This window comes from Zalophus californianus, chromosome 5 (genome assembly GCF_009762305.2).
Source record: "Zalophus californianus isolate mZalCal1 chromosome 5, mZalCal1.pri.v2, whole genome shotgun sequence".
Lineage (NCBI taxonomy): Eukaryota > Metazoa > Chordata > Mammalia > Carnivora > Otariidae > Zalophus > Zalophus californianus.
The window spans coordinates 89457026-89475622 of NC_045599.1; the positions used below are offsets into that span (position 1 = coordinate 89457026).

At 40.7% G+C, this 18597-nt stretch overlaps 1 protein-coding gene across 9 annotated transcripts in view; it reads left to right on the top strand.

Moving 5' to 3' along the window:
• Nucleotides 1–14718, top strand: part of UIMC1 (ubiquitin interaction motif containing 1) — a 112212-nt gene extending 97494 nt beyond the window's left edge. For 4 of the 9 annotated variants that reach the window (XM_027606673.1, XM_027606678.1, XM_027606671.1 and 1 more), the window contains 5 exons: nt 8441–8519; nt 11062–11233; nt 12559–12622; nt 13674–13716; nt 14274–14615. In XM_027606673.1, coding sequence (XP_027462474.1) covers nt 8441–8519; nt 11062–11233; nt 12559–12622; nt 13674–13716; nt 14274–14484 — 569 coding nt within the window. In that variant the 3' untranslated portion in view covers nt 14485–14615. Of the gene's footprint in view, nt 1–8440; nt 8524–11061; nt 11234–12558; nt 12623–13673; nt 13717–14273 lie in introns of those variants that run through there. The other 5 variants (XM_027606668.2, XM_027606669.2, XM_027606674.1 and 2 more) reach the window with 5 other exon arrangements.
• Nucleotides 14719–18597: the final 3879 nt, after the last annotated feature.

Consider the following 18597-nt stretch of genomic DNA (forward strand, 5'->3'; position numbering starts at 1 on the left):
GGGACTCCATCCAGGGACTCCAGGATCATGACCTGAGCCCAAGGCAGTCGCTTAACCAACTGAGCCACCCAGGCGCCCAATATGTTAAAATTTTCAATGAATGGCCAGGAAGTGGAGTGGCTGGTAAGGGGCAGGTGACCAGGAGGACAGTAGATGACTTCAAGGGTGGGGTAGCAGGGCTAACACAATGGCTTGTGTTTCAAACTAGGTTTTTCTAGTAGTCTGGAAACAAATGAGAGGCTATTTACCCCACCTCTGGGTCAGTAGTACTATGGCCTAAGGAAGAAGAAATAGCCAATACTTGAGAAAGTACAAAGAGAAACAGTATCTTCAGAGGACAGCCATCTCAGAGGAAGAGAGCAAGAGGATGAAGGAAACTCTCACACAAGAGGCTGAAAACATCGGGGGTTTTTTTGATCACTGACAGGAGTTCCAAGGGAGAAAGTAATTTTGAGAGAAGGAGGGGAAGATCAAGTCAGCTTATAAAAGTCCCCCAGATAACAGTCAGGTGGGGATGAGAATCTAGGTGATGAGAGATACCATGGGAGGCTTGGATTTCTCATGATGTCCAAAGTAAACAGACTTAAGGAATGATAGGATTAGTCCTGGTTATCTCTTAAAGGAGCAGTGCTAGCCAAAGGAGGTGTCCACATGACAGAAGTGTTCTGTGTCTTTGGGGTCAAATATGATAGCCAGTAGTCACATGTGGCTATTGAGCACTTGCAATGTGACACACACAAAAATGAAAAAAATATCCGTGAACTATGAGACTATTGTAAGTGGCCTAATACACAGGTAACCACAGTCCCTGTAGAGGGCAAAGGACAGAAAACAATTTTCAGGAACTAATGACTGAGAAATTTCCAAACTTGATGAAAACTATAAATCTGTTGATCCAAGAAGTTCTAGGAAGCACAATCACAGGAAACATCATCATAAATTTTAAAAGCACATCATAATCAAATTGCTTAAAACCAGAGAGAGAAAAAAAACCCTGAAAACAATGCAGAGAAAAAAAGACACGTTACATACAAATGGGAAATACAAGAATTAATCAGATTTCTTGTCAGGAACAATACATGCAAGAAGATAGGTAAAATCTTTCAAAATTCTGAAAGAAAAAGTTAACCTAAATTTCTATATATATATACCCAGCAAAATCTTTCAAAAATGAGGACTACTAAATGTAATAAAGTATCTCAGATTAGATCTGAGAATATTAAAAAAAAAAAAGCAGGGGGTAGTAGCAGAAAAACTGGTGAAATTTGAATGAAGTCTGGAGTTTAGTTAATAGTTGTATACCAAAGGGGTGCCTGGGTGGCTCAGTCAGTTGGGCGACCAACTCTTGGTCTCGGCTTGGGTCTTGATCTCGGCTTGGGTCTTGATCTCAGGGTCATAGGTTTGAGCCTGTGTTGGGCTCCGAGCTGGGTGTGGAGCCTACTTAAAAAAAGTTTTGTACCAGTGTTAATGTTTTAGTTCCAACAAACATACCATGGTTACATGAGATGTTAAGATTAGGAGAAAGTGAGTGAACGTTATAAAGAAACCTCTACACTATCCAGCACTTTTACAAATCTAAACTATTCCAAACTAAGAATTTATTAAAAATTTAAAAGATGAGGGGCGCCTGGGTGGCTCAGCTGTGAAGCATCTGCCTTCGGCTCAGGTCATGATCCCAGCGTCCTGGGATCGAGCACCGCATCAGGCTCCCTGCTCGGCAGGAAGCCTGCTTCTCCCTCTCCCGCTCCCCCTGCTTGTGTTCCCTCTCTCGCTGTGTCTCTCTCTGTCAAAAAAAAAAAAAAAAAAAAAACTTAAAAAAAAATTTAAAAGATGAAATAGAGACTTTTCAGATATACTAACACTGAAAGAATTCATCACCAGGGACCTACTCACAAGAAAAGTTAAAAGTCCTTGAGGCAACAGGAACACTGCAATGGACTGGATTGTGTCATCACGCCTCATGGGACTGAGAAACTGAATTTTAAATTTTATTTAATTCTACTTAAGATTTAAATCTAAATAGCCACATGTTTCAGAAAATGGTAAATAATTCTAATGATGGCCTTTTTGTTGGGACTAGTCTTTTAGGAGAGGCTGGTAACACTGAGACAGGCATCATGCAGGTAGAACAAGCCTTCCCTTCCTCTTACCTCCCGCTGAGGAAATGCTAGGCTGGAGGATGGTTAGTCTTAGCAGGACCATACACAATTCTGTGGCCTCCCTTTTTTTTTTTTCTTACAACTTTTTAATTTATTCATTAGAGAGCGTGCAAGAGCACGAGCATGGGGGAGGGTCAGAAGGAGAGGGAGAAGCAGACTCCCTGCTGAGCAGCGAGCTGGTCATGGGGCTTGATCCCAGGACCCCAGGATCCCAGGATCATGACCTGAGCAGAAGGCAGACGCTTAACCAACTGAGCCACCCAGGCGCCCCTGGGGCCTCCCATTTTTTCTGCTGAGATGGTTTTGAGTTTGAGAGAGACAGACTGAATAGACTGTCATTCTGCCAAATCTCTCTTCTTTGTATATATAATATCCACTCTCCTCAAGGAGCCATCATCTTCACTGTTTACAGTTCTAGGCCACATGTTTTCATTTGAGTTATTTATTTGAGAGAGAGAGAGCATGAGCAAGGGGGAGGGGCAGAGGGAGAGGGACAAGCAGAGTCTATGCTGAGCAGGGAGCCTGACTTGGGGCTCGATCCCAGGACCCTGGGATCATGAACTGAGCCCAAGGCAGATGCTTAAAGGCTGAGGCACCCAGGCACCCCCACATGTCTTTATTTTTGACTGCTTGTCTTCTTTGGATTCTGGAAACAGTGTAGAAACAAATGTTTACATAGTACTGATAATTGTTCTGTAAGGCTTTGGTTATTTATTTGACCATTCTGTTTGTACAAATTAGTATGAGAACTAAAGATTAAGACCTAACCTAATTTATAGAGATAAACTGGGCACTGGTTCTAAGGGTAGTCTTAAATCTTTGGATAAAGCTAAGAAATAAATCTGGAATAATGGAATTATAAAATAATAACAGATGTTTGCTGAGGACTTTCTGTGTGCTGGACACTGTTAGTTTATTTGGATTATCTGATATGATCTTTACCAAAACCTATGAGGGTAGATGCTGTTTTCTCATTTTGTAGCTAAGTCAACTGATACTCAGGTTAAGTAACTTGCCCAAGGCAACACAGCTAGTAGAATCCCAACTTGGACAACTCTAAAGTCAATGCACTTTATTCTGCTAGGTGTTGCTCCTTCTTTTATGTATTAACAGTGCCAAGCCAAGTCCCAAGCACAGCTCCTTAGGATGTTTTCCATCCAGTGTTATATAAAGTCCGGAGTTAATGGTTGTAGGTTTATAGTGACTCTCTCATCTCTCAGTGATATCCCTCCTTTCTGTTCTATCCCTCCTACCTGGTAGTTGCTTTTCTGGTAGTTGTCCTCACACTCCATTGTTCCCTTTTGAAATCTTTGGCTGTTGTCATCAGTAGTTAGGTTTTTGGACTTAAGTTTCGTACTGAAATTTTTTCCTGCAGCTATTTGAAATGGCTCTCTCAGCCCTCAGAAACTAAAGTAGGAGACTCCTTTAGAACAACATATACCTCATGCTCCTCCATAAGGTAATATGTTTTAAAGGGAAAATATAGCTGCAGGGTCCAGTCCAGTTCACTCTGATCATAACATTTAATAATAGAATTAGCATATAGTTTTCAGCCAACTGCCAAATCTCTCCCTTTTCCACTTGCCCACTCATTTACCACTTACAACTTTTTCTTTTCCCATCCTTTACCCTCTTATTTCCCAGGAAAGACAGTGTGCTCTTGTAAAACAACATATGCTTCTTTATTTTATTTTATATTTATTTTATTTTTTAAGATTTTATTTTTAAGTAATCTTTACACCCAACGTGGGGCTTGAACCCAACAACTCTGAGATTAAGCGTTGCACACTCCACCAACTAAGCTAGCCAGATGCCCCACATATGCGTCTGTAAAGTTAGACTTGTACTGTATTCCTGGTGCCATGTTTCTTTGTTGTTGTTTTAGCTTTGTGATCTTGATCAGGTTTTTTAATATTTCATCATCTATAAAATACAGATAATCATATATGCCTTGCAGAATTGTTGTAAAAGATTAGAAATTATGTTTATAAAGTCCCTGGCACAGAGAATGTCCTCATAAAACAAGAACTTTTTAAAATCCATTGCTGTGATTTAATTTGGCAAATATTTATTAGCATCTAATCAATGCTGGACTCTGCTGAGGATGCTGAAGAAACAAAACCCAGAATCTCTGAATTCAGAAAGTTGCATAGTGTAGAAGAAGACATATAAACAAATAACAGAAATGTGCTAAGTGCAATAGGGATATAAGTGCTAGAAGCAATTAATTCTTTTGCCAGCCTTGCCTGTGGAGTGCTTTCCAATTATTTCTTTTGGAAAAATACTTGGTAGTCAAGATGGAGGACAAATAGAAAGAGAGAGGGGGGAAATAAACGACCCTTTAAAAGTTTCTTTAATCTGTGAGGTGCCATCCTTTTGAGAATTGATTTCAGCAAGGCACTTGATAAAATCTCTCATGAAGTCCTTATACATAAGATGGAGAAATGTGGACTGGCTGATAGAATAGGAGGTGGATTTGAAGGTGGTTATACAACTATGTCCAGATGTTTTTCTCTTATAGTACTTTCTTTTTACTTATAAAATCTCTGGGTTGGAAGGAACCTTAGAAATAGTGTACTTTTAACTTGTACCCAAGACCTTTCTATAATCTGGTCTTTTTTTCTTCCCTTTTAATTTTTAATTCAACAGGACAGAAAAGTATGTAGTGCAAAAATATGCCCCCCTCCTATTGCATTCCCCAAGTGTCCCTGTCATCCTCCCCAGAGACAAACACTATTAATAGTTGCTTATGAGGGGAAGGAGGGAGGGAGGGGAGAAAAAAAAGTTGTTTGTGTATATGATCTTGTTTTATTATGCATATCTTTTTACACCTTGTGTTATAGTTATTTAGTGTATGTGCTATCCCCCCTAGTAAATTGTAAGCTCCTTAAGAGCAAGGACCCTGGGGCACCTGGATGGCTTAGTCGGTTAAGTGTCTACCTTCGGCTTAGGTCATGATCCCGGGTCCTGGGATCGATCCCCATGTTGGGCTCCCTGCTCAGAGCCTGTTTCTCCCTCTACCTCTGTAGCTCCCCCTGCTTGTTTTCTCTCTTTCTCTATCAAATAAGTGGATAAAATCTTAAAAAAAAAAAAAAAAAAGCAAGGACCCTACCACATAATTTCCTATATATCCCCCAAATTATTTGCACATTGAAGATTCTCAATAAATATTTGCTTGATTAGGTATTTAAAGGAGATTTGGAACAGGAAGAAGAAGACAGGCTTATCTAGTAAAATGCCACAGGTTTTTGTCCTTGGCCATGTCATTTATTATAACCATTTTCCTCATTGACTTGGGTGAAGATGTAGAAAGCATGCTTGTCATATATGCAGATAACACAAAGCTGGAAAAGAGAGCTGATAACATCAGATGACAGAATCAAGACTGCAGATGATATCAACAGACTAGAATGTTCAGCTGAAAAGAACAGGGATAAATATAAAGTCCTGTGTTTAAGGGGGGGAAATAACTAACAACTTAGTTAACCAAGTATAGAATTAGGAGACTTGTCTTTATAATATTTTATTTGAAGATAATTTGGAAGGGTAGGGGATGGATCTTAATTACCTTTAAGCTCAATTTAAGATTGTCAATAAAGCAAATACAGCCTTGGCTGGATTAGTAGAATATGAATCTCAGTGGGTTAGTTTGTGGTTCTTGTGTTCTCTCAACTGGTCAGACTGCTTGTTGAGTATTTGGTCCGTTTTTGGGTTCCACACACATATAGAGAGAGACTGACAAATCGGGGTGTATGTAAAGGAGGTCAACTAGGAATGTAAAACTTGGGTATAGGAAATCAGACTGATCTATATCTCTCCTGGGTTCTACCACTTTACCATTTGTGCTAGCTGCAAAGTCAGTGCCTCTGAGTTTGTTCCATACCTTTATTTTTTTTAAAAGATTTTATTTATTTGGGGGGGGGAGCATGAGAGAGGGGAGGGGAGAGGGAGAAGCAGACTCCCTGCTGAGCAGGGAACCTGATGCGGGACTCAATCCCAGGACCCTGAGATCTGGACCTGAGCTGAAGGCAGCCGCTTAACCAACTGAGCCACCCAGGTGCCCCATATTCCATACCTTTAAAGTAGGGCAGAATAATAATACCAATCTAGAGGATTGTTACAAGGATTAGAATTAACCTAGGCAATCAAAAAGTATCTGCAATCATTAGAGATTGGATTAATGACTAGATATAGTCCCTGCTTTGAAGGAGGTTACATTTCAGGAGACAACTGAGTAAATCTAAGATTGTAATGTAGCTTAAGTGTTCAGAGAGCTGACTTATGGAAAAGGGGTAAACTTACTCATATAGCCCTCAGTAAATACAGATTGAGCTGGATTGTTGTGTAGCAATAGAATGAGTTTCCCTAGGAGGAAATGAATTCCCCTCAGTGAATGGATATAATCAAGTTGAGACCATGATTACTTGTTGGGGATGCTTATAGAAGGCATTTTTTATGAGTAGAAGGTTGGCTAGAAGGGTAGGCAGACTATGAACAGCTGGGGGCCAAATCCAGCCAGACATCTGTTTTTGTAGTTTTAATGGAACATACCACACCCCTTATTTATGTGTTGTCTATGGCTGCCTTCTATTACAGTGTAGAGTTGGGTAGTGTGACAGAGACCATACGGCCTGCCAAGCCTTAAGTATTTGCTATGTGGCCCTTTAGAGAAAAAGTTTTCTGACTCCTGGACTAGATCAGTGCTTTACAACCTAAATTATTTTGTGAACTGATAACCTTCCTAAATTCTCTGGCATGGGGATTTCAAGTCAAGGGCGAAGAAGGCAAGATTTGAAGTGAGATGGTTATAGTTTTTCTGGTTATTGCAGGGAATGAAGACTAGAAAACAGTTGATTAACCTCCAAGATCTTTTAAGAGACATTTTATAAATAGATGCCTTTTGGTGTGAGACAGAGTATTGGTATGCCACCTGGGCTAAAGCTGTCTATACCCACTAGCACTGGGAGGTAGTCCTAATATAGTGGGAAAAACTGGTTATGTTAACCACTGTGAACTTGTTTCCTCTCTTGTAATTGGAGCACTTTGTAAAGATTGGAGCTAATGTGGGTACTCAGATAGATGTAGCTATGTATGTCACAGAACACCTCATTGCAGTGTATAGTCACACCAGACAGAATTTTGGTTGGGAAAGTATAAAGGGATTGAGTGCTGCTAGTTGGGGTACTACACAAAACCTTTCCTTATGTGGACTAGATCTTTATTTTTTTTAATTAAAAAATATATTTTTTTTCAAGATTTTATTTATTTGAGAGAGAGAATGAGAGAGAGCATATGAGAGGGGGGAGGGTCAGAAGGAGAAGCGGACTCCCTGCTGTGCAGGGAGCCCGATGCGGGACTCGATCCTGGGACTCCAGGATCATGACCTGAGCCGAAGGCAGTCGCTTAACCAACTGAGCCACCCAGGCGCCCCTTAAAAAAATATTTTTAAAAGATTTTATTTTAGAGAGAGTGTGTGCTCCTGAGCATGAGCAGGGGGAGGGGCAGAGGGAGAGGGACAAGCAGACCCTTTGGGCTCCATCTCACAACCCTGAGATCACGGCCTGAGCTGAAACCAAGAGTCGGACGCTTAACTGACTGTGCCAGCTGGGCGCCCCTTGACTAGATCTTTAGATCTCATGGCAACAGGGGGTAAAAAGATCTCATTAGCAAATACAGGAATATCTTGTGGCTGGCAATTTCAGGCAATACATTACAGGTGTTAAAAGGCAGAGGTTTCCCACATAGCTTCTTCCAGTGGAATAGGATTTTATTTTATTTATTTTTTTAAAGATTTTATTTATTTATTTGAGAAAGAGAGCACGCACAAGCAGGGGGAGGGGCAGAGGGAGAAGCAGACTCTGCTGAGCAGGGAGCCCGATGCAGGGCTCGATCCCGGGACCCTGGGATCATGACCTGAGCCGAAGGCAGACGCTTAAAGACTGAGCCACTCAGGTGCCCTTGGAATAGGATTTTAAACTTTGCTTCTTCCCATACATTTTGTCTTTTATATTTGGAGTCTCCTGCCAACTAATGGTTTTCTTTCTACCCCTCCCTCCTTCCTTCCCTCCCTCTCTCTCTCTCTCTTCCTTTCTCTCCCTCCCTCCTTCCCTTTCCCTGCCTCCTTCCTTCTCCCCACTTCCCCCACCCATCCTCCCTCCCTCTCTCTCCCTTCCTCCCCCCTCCCTTCCATCCTTCCGTCCGTCCTTCCTGTCTCTTTCTCCCTCCCTTCCCCTCCCCGCCTCCCTTCTCCTCCCTTCCCCTCCTCCTTTTTTTGTGGAAAGTGTTGACTCGGAGACAAAAAGAGGCCAAGAGCAAGAGTGACAGTGGGACAGCTGTCCAGACTTCCCTAGACATTGACAAGTAAGTAAGTATGCTGTGTTCTCAGAGCTCTTTTAACATACCATTGTTTGGACTGAATAAAGAGACCCATTCCTCTCCTACCCTGGTTTTTCAATCACTTCATTGCTTTGATGTCTGAATTTATTTTTCTTATTCCCAATTTATGTCAGTGCAGGTGGCCTCTGTATCTTTTTTAATTACCCTAAAAAAGTCCTGCCACCCATTCCATTTCTACATTGCTCTTAGTTTTCTGTTTTCTTTGATTTTGTGTATTGGTGTTGGGTACTTTTGGGAAGCAGTGAACTGTTTTGCGGTATAATAGTACAGAAGTTGAGTTGCAAAAGGTTGGGCAATATAGGTGACTTCCTTGGGTTGTGGGTTGCAGCTTGACTAAGAAAGTACATTCTAAGGGGTGGTTAGGTATAAGTGATGCCTTCTGAAAGTAAAGACATTACCAACACAACATTAAATCAGTCATTAGGCAGAAATGTTTATCTTTGAAATACAGATTTTAGACCCTAAATTTCATGGCTGCTTTCCCTAATCCAGTTGAGCAGAGCGAGCTGATCACTTGTTCCTTTTGGAATCCTGTCATGTGGACATTCATCTAGGACTGTATTCATTCCACCATATTGCAGTAATTTTTTTTTCTTTTTTGATATTTCTGTCTTCCTAGGTAGACTGTGAATTATTTGAAGACAGATACGTGCCTTCATTCATGTTTATATCCTCAGCATCTAGTAAAGTGCATCTGAGAGAGCAGTAACAGTAATAGCTGTTTGTTGAACACCTAATGTTATATACCAGCCACTGTGCTAAGTGTTTGATTTACTTTGTAACTCTCACAATAGCTGATAAGATAGTTATTCTTTCTTTCTTTCTTTCTTTCTTTTCTTTCTTTCTTTTCTTTTTTCTTTCTTTTTTTTTCTTTCTTTCTTTTTTTCTTCTTTTTTCTTTCTTTTCTTTCTTTTCTTTTTTCCTTCTTCTTTCTTTCTTTCTTCTTTCTTTCTCCTTCTTTTTTTTCTTTCTTCTTTCTTTCTTTCTTTCTTTCTTTCTTTCTTTTTTCTTTTCTTCTTTCTTTTTCTTTCTTTTTCCTTTCTTTCTTCTTTTTCTTTCTTTCTTTCTTTCTTTCTCTTTCTTTCTTTCTTTCCTTCCTTCCTTCCTTTTCCTTCCTTCCTTCCTTCCTTCCTTCCTTCCTTCCTTCCTTTCTTTCTTTCTTCTTTCTTTCTTTCTTCTTTCTTTCTTTTTCTTCTTTCTTTCTTTCTTTCTTTCTTTCTTTCTTTCTTTCTTTCTTCTCTTTCTTTCTTTTTCTTTCTTTCTTCCTTCCTTCCTCCTCCCTCTTTCTTTCTTTTTAAATAGATAAGGAAATAATTGAAGGGAAATTATAAATAACTGGTTAAGATCATGTGGCCAGAACTGGCAAAGCCTACCTGACTCAAAAACTTAAGCTCCTTCCACAGTGCTGCTATCTCTCATGTAGTAGGGGATTAATATATGATTTTTGCATTAATTCATAAAATTTTAAAGGTACACTGGTCTAGCTTTTCTCATAAGGCAGTTTTTTGCTCCTGTTTTTAAAGACCTCCAGAGAAAGTTTTCCTTAGAGCTAATTCAGATCTCTCTTACTGTATAGTAACTGAATAGTAATGGCCAAAAGAGAAGTCTAAAATAACAAGCTTTGGAAAGTTGTCTTTAGCTTCTTAAAACTAAGATGATCTTAAGAATCAAGCAGACCTGGCTTCTGATATTTATTAGCTATAGGACCTTGGGGAGAATAGTACCTTCTTAATAGGGCAAAAGGATTAATTGAGAAATTGTGTTTAAAGGGCTTTGTACCAGTTCTTACTACAGAGAAAATACTTAATGAATGTTCATTTTCTTCCTTTGTCCCCTGTGATTCCATTTTCACTGATGCCCAATAAACCTTACTTCAAGGACACAATTTCTCCTCTTTCTACAGATTCTACTGTTATAAAAAGATAAAAATAACTATGTATTTGAAGTTATGCAAAAGTCTCTGGCAGAACCACATGGTTTTTGGTAACTTCCTAGTTGATCTTGCAGGTTGTAGAATTGGGGAAGTCAGCATACAGACTTGATTTACTAATCAGACAAGTTCATCTACCCTGGTAAAAATGTCATCTTGATTTAATGCTCTTGGTGTTCCCTTTTCTGTCTAAATTTTAACTTCCCTTTGAAAAAACTATTACACTTAATTTCAGAAGAGTTTGACAGAATATTTTATGTCTGAAGAGCAATCAGCATTGTTTGAGATAGTTAGAAGAACTGATTTCATTACCATCCCACTGCTGCAACAGCAGGATACGGAGAAACAGCCAGGGAAAACTGCTAATCACTCAGTCCTTTTGATTGGCGTCGGGTTAGTTTTATTGGTGATCCCGCTGAGCGAATCTGCATTGGTTGACATGTCTCCGCCACAGAATAACGTAAAAACACAATTGAGACAGAATAACATAAAAACACAATTTGAGATATATCCAGGAGCCCAGAGGCAAAAGCAAATCTTAAAACTGCTTTTTTCCCCTTTCTTCTGATTGGCTAGAAATGAGAAATGTTATCTCTGTAAATCCCTGGTCCCATTCAGAGAGTACCAGAGTCATGTAGAGTCCTGTCTCCAGCTTGCAAGGGGTGACCAAGGAGCTGGGCCTGAAGAGTGTGGGAAGGTATGCTCAGCTATGGAGGAGAAGCAGCAGCAGCGGCTGAGGAACCCAAAGGTGTGTAAGGAATGTTTTAGGAAATTCTCCAAAGTTCTGTTCTATGCCTTTTTTTCCTTGCTCCTTCCTTTTCTGCTTATCTAGAAACAAGATTTTGTTTTAAAATTATGTTTTCTTTTAATTAAAAAGTAATACATGCTCACTGTAGGAAATATAGGAAATTCCAAAAAAAGTATAAAGAATCGGGAAATTATCTCCCACAATTTAGCTACTTAGAGATAACAATTTTTAGTATTTTGGCCTATTTTCTTTTTCTTCTATGCATTTTTAATGTAGACCGTGTGTGTGTGTGTGTGTGTGTGTGTGTGTGTGTGTGTGTGTGTGTGTGTGTGTAAACTTAACATAGCATAAACACCTTCCTGGGTTTATTTTCAAACTATTTTTAAAAATTATTTTTAATGTTTGTATCACACAGAAGTCACTTAACCATTCTCATGTTATTGGACATTGGGGTTCTTTCCAATTCTTTTGTATTATAAGATTGTATTTGAACCATTAATCTGCATACCACTGACTGTTTCTTAGATTTCCTAAAGTGGAACTCACAGGGGAATGCATATAAACATTTTAAAATCTGTTGAAATGTACCACCAAATTCCTTTCCAGAAAGGATATCCAATCATGCCCCCCACTGCCAGGAACATATTTGAGATCAACTCTGTTTAGCACCTTGTGTGCCTGGTCTTAGGAAGCTGTGAGGTCTGGCCCCTGGTCACTGGGAAGATGAATGTGCTTTCTGGGCTTTGCAATTAGAGATCAGGAAGAGCAAATCTTGGCTTAGAGATCAAAGATAAAGCAGCAGCTCCATATTCTAGGCTTACTCACTTAGTAGTAACTGCACACTAAGATGGATAAGCCATTATCTGTCAAGACAAAAGAAAGGGACCCCTGTATTAATGGGGTGATTTTGAGGTAGTGATTTGGAGTTGGGGCTCATACCTAAGTGCCTGTATCATAGAGCCAGTTTATTCTTCTGACATCACTATCTCTAGAAGCTACCTTGAAACTCTTATTTTCTATTTTAAATGTCTCTAAATCTATCATAGGTCAAAGGCTACTGTTCTTTAATATCTTGGTGGAATAATTTGCCTTGACTCTGGTTATCCATTCTTGGATAATATTCTTGGCATGAAAATGTGTTCTGTTCGTCATCACAGTTTGTATTTTTATTTGTATACCCTCATATATTAGAAAGCAAAAGACTTTTCTAGAGCTATGTCCTACATTCCTTCTGTCCTGGAGACAAGTGTGATCTGGGCTAAGGAAGTTGTATTTTAGATTCTCTGCCATGAGATAACTCTTTCATCTGTTTTTCTCTGTCATAGGAAAAAAACCGCAGTGAAGGCTGGCTCCTCAGTCTCTTGGAACAGTCTGAGCACAAGACTGCAGGTGAAGACCCCAGGACCAGTTTTCTGAGCTTATGTCTCAGGCCTTCCAGTAAAAATAGCCACTGCCAATTCACTATTTGTTGGAGTTATGTGGGTGTACATTTGACCCATTAGCCAGACTTTGAGACTCAGTCTAGGTTATATCTCCCTGAAGATGGTAAGGACATACCCTGTATTGTTCATCATGTATTTCATTTCAGGCTTTATAAAGCCTGAATTTTCAGGACTTGCTGTTAAGAAAAAAAAAATATCCAGAATGACACAAGCCCCAAATACCTTCCACAGAAACAGGCTTGGAAAACCAGACATGCAGACATTTCTTCCTCCTCCTAATGTTTTGTGCATCATTTGTTACTTTTATTTTAGTGTCCCAGCCTGCATTCCTGAGGGATTGTAGGAAGTAACTCTGTCTCTTTGTGCCTAGTATTTAGGGGACAGTAGAGTAGATTGGTTAAGAGCATTCCATAAGGTTAGTAATACCAACTTCATAGCTTTTAAGGATTATATCTAGTAAAGTTCCAAACATATTCCCTGGCATAAGCAGGCTCTTGATAAATGTTAGCTGCTGTTATTACTGTTGTTATTAGTTGCTGTTGTTAAAATTCACTAGATGCAGATGGAAAAGGAGCTTTTGCTTAAGTCTGGTGAGATTTGCTTACCTTCTAGTTGTAACAGTTCATTTCCACTAAGCAAATCTGTTTTGCCTTCTGATGACTATAAAAAGGCAGCCTCTCCAAGCCCTATAGCCTGCTGCCTCTAGATCAGCATGTTGTGAATCTCTGCAGGTGGCAGATTTCTCTTGGCAATTCCTTGTTCCTCAAGTCCAGATTTGAAGTAGATTATTCAGAGGTTGTTCATTCAAAAGTGTTCACCTTGATACTTTTGCAGCTGAGCCTGTTGAATGCTAATGCTCACATTTTATGGGTCTGGGGATGGGAATCTGTATAAGACTGATGAAAAACAGGGCCTAGAATACAGGAAGCACATGAGCAATGAGAAGTGGTAATGATTACAACACTATTAACATTATTACTTTTTCTCTCTTATTACAGATGCAGAAATAAAGACCAAGTCTTCAGAAACAGGAAGCTTCAGGTGAATTGGGGTATACATTGAAGTACGGCTGTCAGTAGTTCTAGAAAAGTACAGGCCTGGTCCTGGGTTCTGTGTATAGTGTGATATTCAAACTATTGAAAGTAGAAATCACCATGGAACTGTGTGACCTCTCTCTGTGCTACACCCCGCCCCCGCCAATATCTGGGCTAAGAATTGAATGGCTAGTTCAGTTTTATGGCGTTAAAACAGGTAGAGCGCAAAAGCTGTGACTTATTCTTCCCTCCTAACCCTGGTCTTCTAGATTTCAAGATGTTTGGGAATTTGGTAAAAAATAATTAAGGGGAAAAAAAAAAAGTTTGGGAATTTGGGTCTGAATTCTCATTCTCTCACTATCTAACTGTGTGGCTTTGGGAATATGATTTGCCCAGTGTCCTTATCTGTGAAAGGGGGAATGATAGTACTTATCTGATTGGATTATTACAAAGATTATATGAACTAATAGTGTATGTAAAAGCCTCTGGTACAATGCATGACACATACTTAGTGCTTATTAGTAGGTGTGTGTTGAATTCTGAATTTTTCCCCCTTCTCTCTAGGGTGTCCTCGCCAGGGATGGAAGAGGCAGGCTGCAGCAAAGAGATACAGAGTTCCCTTCCACATCTTGACTTAAACGAGTCTCCCATCAAGTCTTTTGTTTCCATTTCAGAAGCCACAGATTGCTTAGTGGACTTTAAAAAGCAACTTACTGTCCGGCCAGGTAGCCGGACACGGACCAAAACAGGCAGAGGAAGAAGGAGAAAACCCTGAATTTCTAGGGTCCAGACATTGACAAAGCATTAGCAATAGGGGTGGGCCATGGTCATTAAGTCTTAGTGGCCCCTGTTTCATTGTTGAGCAAGTTTTCGCCCTGCAGTTTTCACCACCAGCATCCACTCAGCATTCTCGTTTTGATGTTTTCTATAAGCTATACAGACGATTGTGTATAGTATTCTGTTTTATAATAATCTGATTCACTTATAGTTAAAAGAAAATTTAAATATATTTATGTTTGTATGAAATCTTATTTCAATAAGATGAAGATCTTCCCTTTTTTCTTCTGTGTTGCAGGGTTTGGGGTGGGAATATTTAAATTGTGGAGCTAAATTACATCTTAAATTACATGTTTCCAAATTAATTCTATTACTGGTCTTTGACATACTGCCTATATTCACTGAATGTATAGCGCACAATTCTGAGCACCGTGTGGTTACTCCCTTCACCTTTTCTGACATCATTGTGGAAGACGCCAAGGCATCAACTCCTACTTCTAATTTTGCTATCCCTACCATTCAGCAGCCTGTCAACTTTATTTTGCTGCATCACCTAGTTAAGAATTCTCAGCCAGAGCATAGGACCTTTGAGGGATATCTCCTGCCATTCTTACCAGGAATTTGTAAGTGAATGCTCTGTTACTAGTTCCTATGCAATTATTTTTTTCCCTAGATTAACCAGTGGGGATACCAGGCATATTCATCTATTAAAACCAAGATTAGTTCTCTTGCTGTCAAAGGTCATAGCAGCAACAGGAAATAACTTCTATGGTAGAGGAGTGCACATTCTTGACCACAGTGCCCAGGAGCTTTCACTGCAGAACAAGATGTGGTCTGTCTGCAGTGTAGTTGCAGACTTCAGAGATGAGAGGCTATCAAATGGCAGAAGCAACTCCCTGAGGGAGATGACCAAACAAGGACGTTAAGAAAGCTAGCTTTGGCCCAAGCTGATTTGAAGATGTAGTAAAAGACTGTGGGAGGTGGCTGCTGACCAGGAAAGGATCCTGGGATAGGATAAATAGGAACATCACTCAGACTCTACTAACTTCCGATTCATCAAGTTCAAAGTTACCTTTTTCTTGATTTTAAGATGAAAATGAGGTATGTGTTAGACTAGGGCGGGGGGGTGGTCAGAGATAGCTAGGATGGAAGGCACTGCATAGGCCTTTAAGATAGTTTTCTTGCCTATGACATTGCACACAGCTCTTTGAGTTAAAGCGGGATGGCAGGCTCATGATTTCTTCCATTGTTTTGGTGTTGGATGGCACTGACATTGTGGCCAGGGTCACATAAATAATAGGTATTTTTTTTTGAGGAACTACTGCAGTTTCGGTAATGTATGTACCTTCATTTAATCCTCACAACTGTGAGGTAGGTAGTATCCTCCCTAATTTTCAGGTGAGGAAACAAAGGCTCAGGGGAATAAATAAAGCCACTTTTGGTGCATGGCAGTGAGACCACAGTGCCCCTCATATTCAGTCCTAAAGAAAATGCTTTATTTTGACTCTAGTATTATTTTCCTGTTTTCCTTCTAACGAAAACTAGTTTATTAGTTTTGTCCCATCAACTTCATTCTTCACTAGTCTCTCTCATTAAATGGCAATTTATTGGAGGTAGAACATTATAAACGGGATAGTATGTTTACCTCTTTGCCTGAAGAGAAGAAAGGGAAAAGGCTGATTCTAGAAAGTACATTTTTTAGCTTAAAACTGGGCAATCTCCCTAGAACATGGCTTTGAAAAAGGCTACTTGTTTTATTCTCCGTGTGCCAGTGGTACTGTGGGAGAGGCATTAGTGAGACAATGAAGAGACAAAAAAATCAGTGGAAAGAGTATCACATCAACCTGAGTCTGAACCCCTGCTTCTGATAAAGGTTAACCCCTCTGAGACTTCGTTTCCTTGTCCAAAAAATGGGGAAATCATACTTACAGGGTTGTAAGGAGTAAGGTAATGGGTATAAGGCACAGTAGCTGTCACATGAAGAAGAGATGAGGAAGTGGCAGCAGTTATTAATATGATGCTAGTTTTGTATGTCATAAGTAGTGTTTGGATGAGAGATGATAAAGTCAGAGAGATATGGGGTGCAGATGCAAGAGGAGACAGTTCCTAGAGGAGTGAGCCCTTGACTACATTAGCTTCATCAACTACCAGTCTTCCCCAACAAGTTTAGGTCCCTGGGCATTTAGAGCTCACCTAGGACCCTTAGGTTTTGGGTTGTTGTGTTTTGTTTTTGCTTCTTTTGAAAGATGGGAAGCAGATGTTCTGCTGGTGTTGCCAACTCTTGGAGAGCTGGAGATCTCCATAAATTTCACAAGCTATTACCATAAATTGGGGAAGAGGAGTTCTCTGTGTTAGGCATTGTGGTTGTGTAATCTCCTTTCATCCTTACAACAGCCCTCTAGCAGAGGCTGTGCCTTGCCCATTTCCCCTGGGCCCTCACCATTCTATTACATACCCACAATGTCCTATTGCAAAAACTTGCAGCTCTCTGCCTTAACACATCTCTAGACTTGTGTGTGGCACAGGCTGGGAATGCCAGGTCCTAGGCCCCTGAGGCAGTCCTCAGCCAGTGAAAAATGGAAGTTGGGGGATAAATACTTGAGCCTCCTTACCTCTTAGGTGGGTGCATTCTCCACCAGAGTTCCCAGAGTTCCTCTGTGGGATTGAACCTCAGTAGCTCCCAGCAGCAACTTAATTATGTATGCTCTGTTGGTTTCCTTTTCTTCCTACCTCACTTCCAGCTCCCCTGTCAGTGCTTTCTAGATCAGGGCTGGGACTAGGGTGAGGGGCCCTCACTCTTGGGTTCATGTACAGGCAGAGTTGGCACTTATGTGAAGGTAAGAGGGCCTCTTTACATTTTTTTTTAAAGATTTATTTATTCATTTGAGACACAGATAACATGAGCAGGGGGAAAAGCAGAGGGAGGGGGAGAAGCAGGCTCCCTGCTGAGCAGGGAGCCCGATGCGGGGCTCTATCCCAGGACCCTGGGATCATGACCTGAGCCGAAGGCAGACACTTAACTATCTGAGCCACCCAGGCGCCCCTGGGCCTTTTTACATTTTGTAGCTAGGCACTTCACATGCATCACCCTAATCCTAGCCCTGGCTGGGATCGCTTCCCAGTTAAGGTATTTGCACTCAAATTAGGTCTGCCTCTGGGGAAACCCAAACTAAGGCAAATCCTACGGAGAAATCCATGTTTTATGCTCAGAAAACTGAGACCCAGAGAAGTGAAGAGATTTGCCTAAAGTCATACAGCTGGTAAATGGGATGGGATTCGAACTCAGGTCTGCCTGACACTAGAGCTGATGCTCTCTGTACTTCACTACCCTACCTCCTACCTCCCACTTGAGTCCCAAAACTCAATGGAAATTTTAAGTTTGGATGGGCTCATTCTCACCTGTGAGGCAGAGCAGCTTTGGCCCTAAGCTGATTTAGTAGAAATTGGGCTGAGGGGAAGGCAGATAGTAAGTGGGTGGTAGTACCAGTGGGAAGATGGAAGAATGTATAAACCCAGAGTGGAAAGGCTGCTGAAGCCATATGCACCAGGAAGGCAGGAAGAGGTTACTTACTTCCTCTCAGTTTCAAAGCCCTGGGCTATTGAAGATGTGGCGCTTCAATTTAACAAAAATTAACTGATACCTGTTAGGTGTCAGGTCTAGATCCTGGGCCCTGGGACTCCAAGGATGAATAAGAAACATTCTCTGGGAGCCCATAGTACAATGGGGGGAGATAGATGATTTTTTTTTTTTTTTTTAAGTAGGCTCCACAGCCAGCACGGAGCCCAGTGCGGGGCTTGAACTCACAACCCTGAGATCAAGACCTGAACTGAGATCAAGTGTCAAATGACACTTGACTCAGTTGAACTGAGCCACCCAGGTGCCCCTAAACAGATGATTTTAATAGACCGTTGTCAATGCAATGATAGAAGCCAATCCAAGACATTAGGATCAATAGACCACACTCAGCTGGGGTCAGGGCCAAGAGGAAACTCATCAGGAAAGGCTCCACAGCATTGGTGGTGACCGAAGTCTACTTTAGAGGATAAGAAAAATTAGGTAAGTCCGGAGAGGGCAAAGGGGGACGTTATTCCAGGTAAATCAGCGTGAACA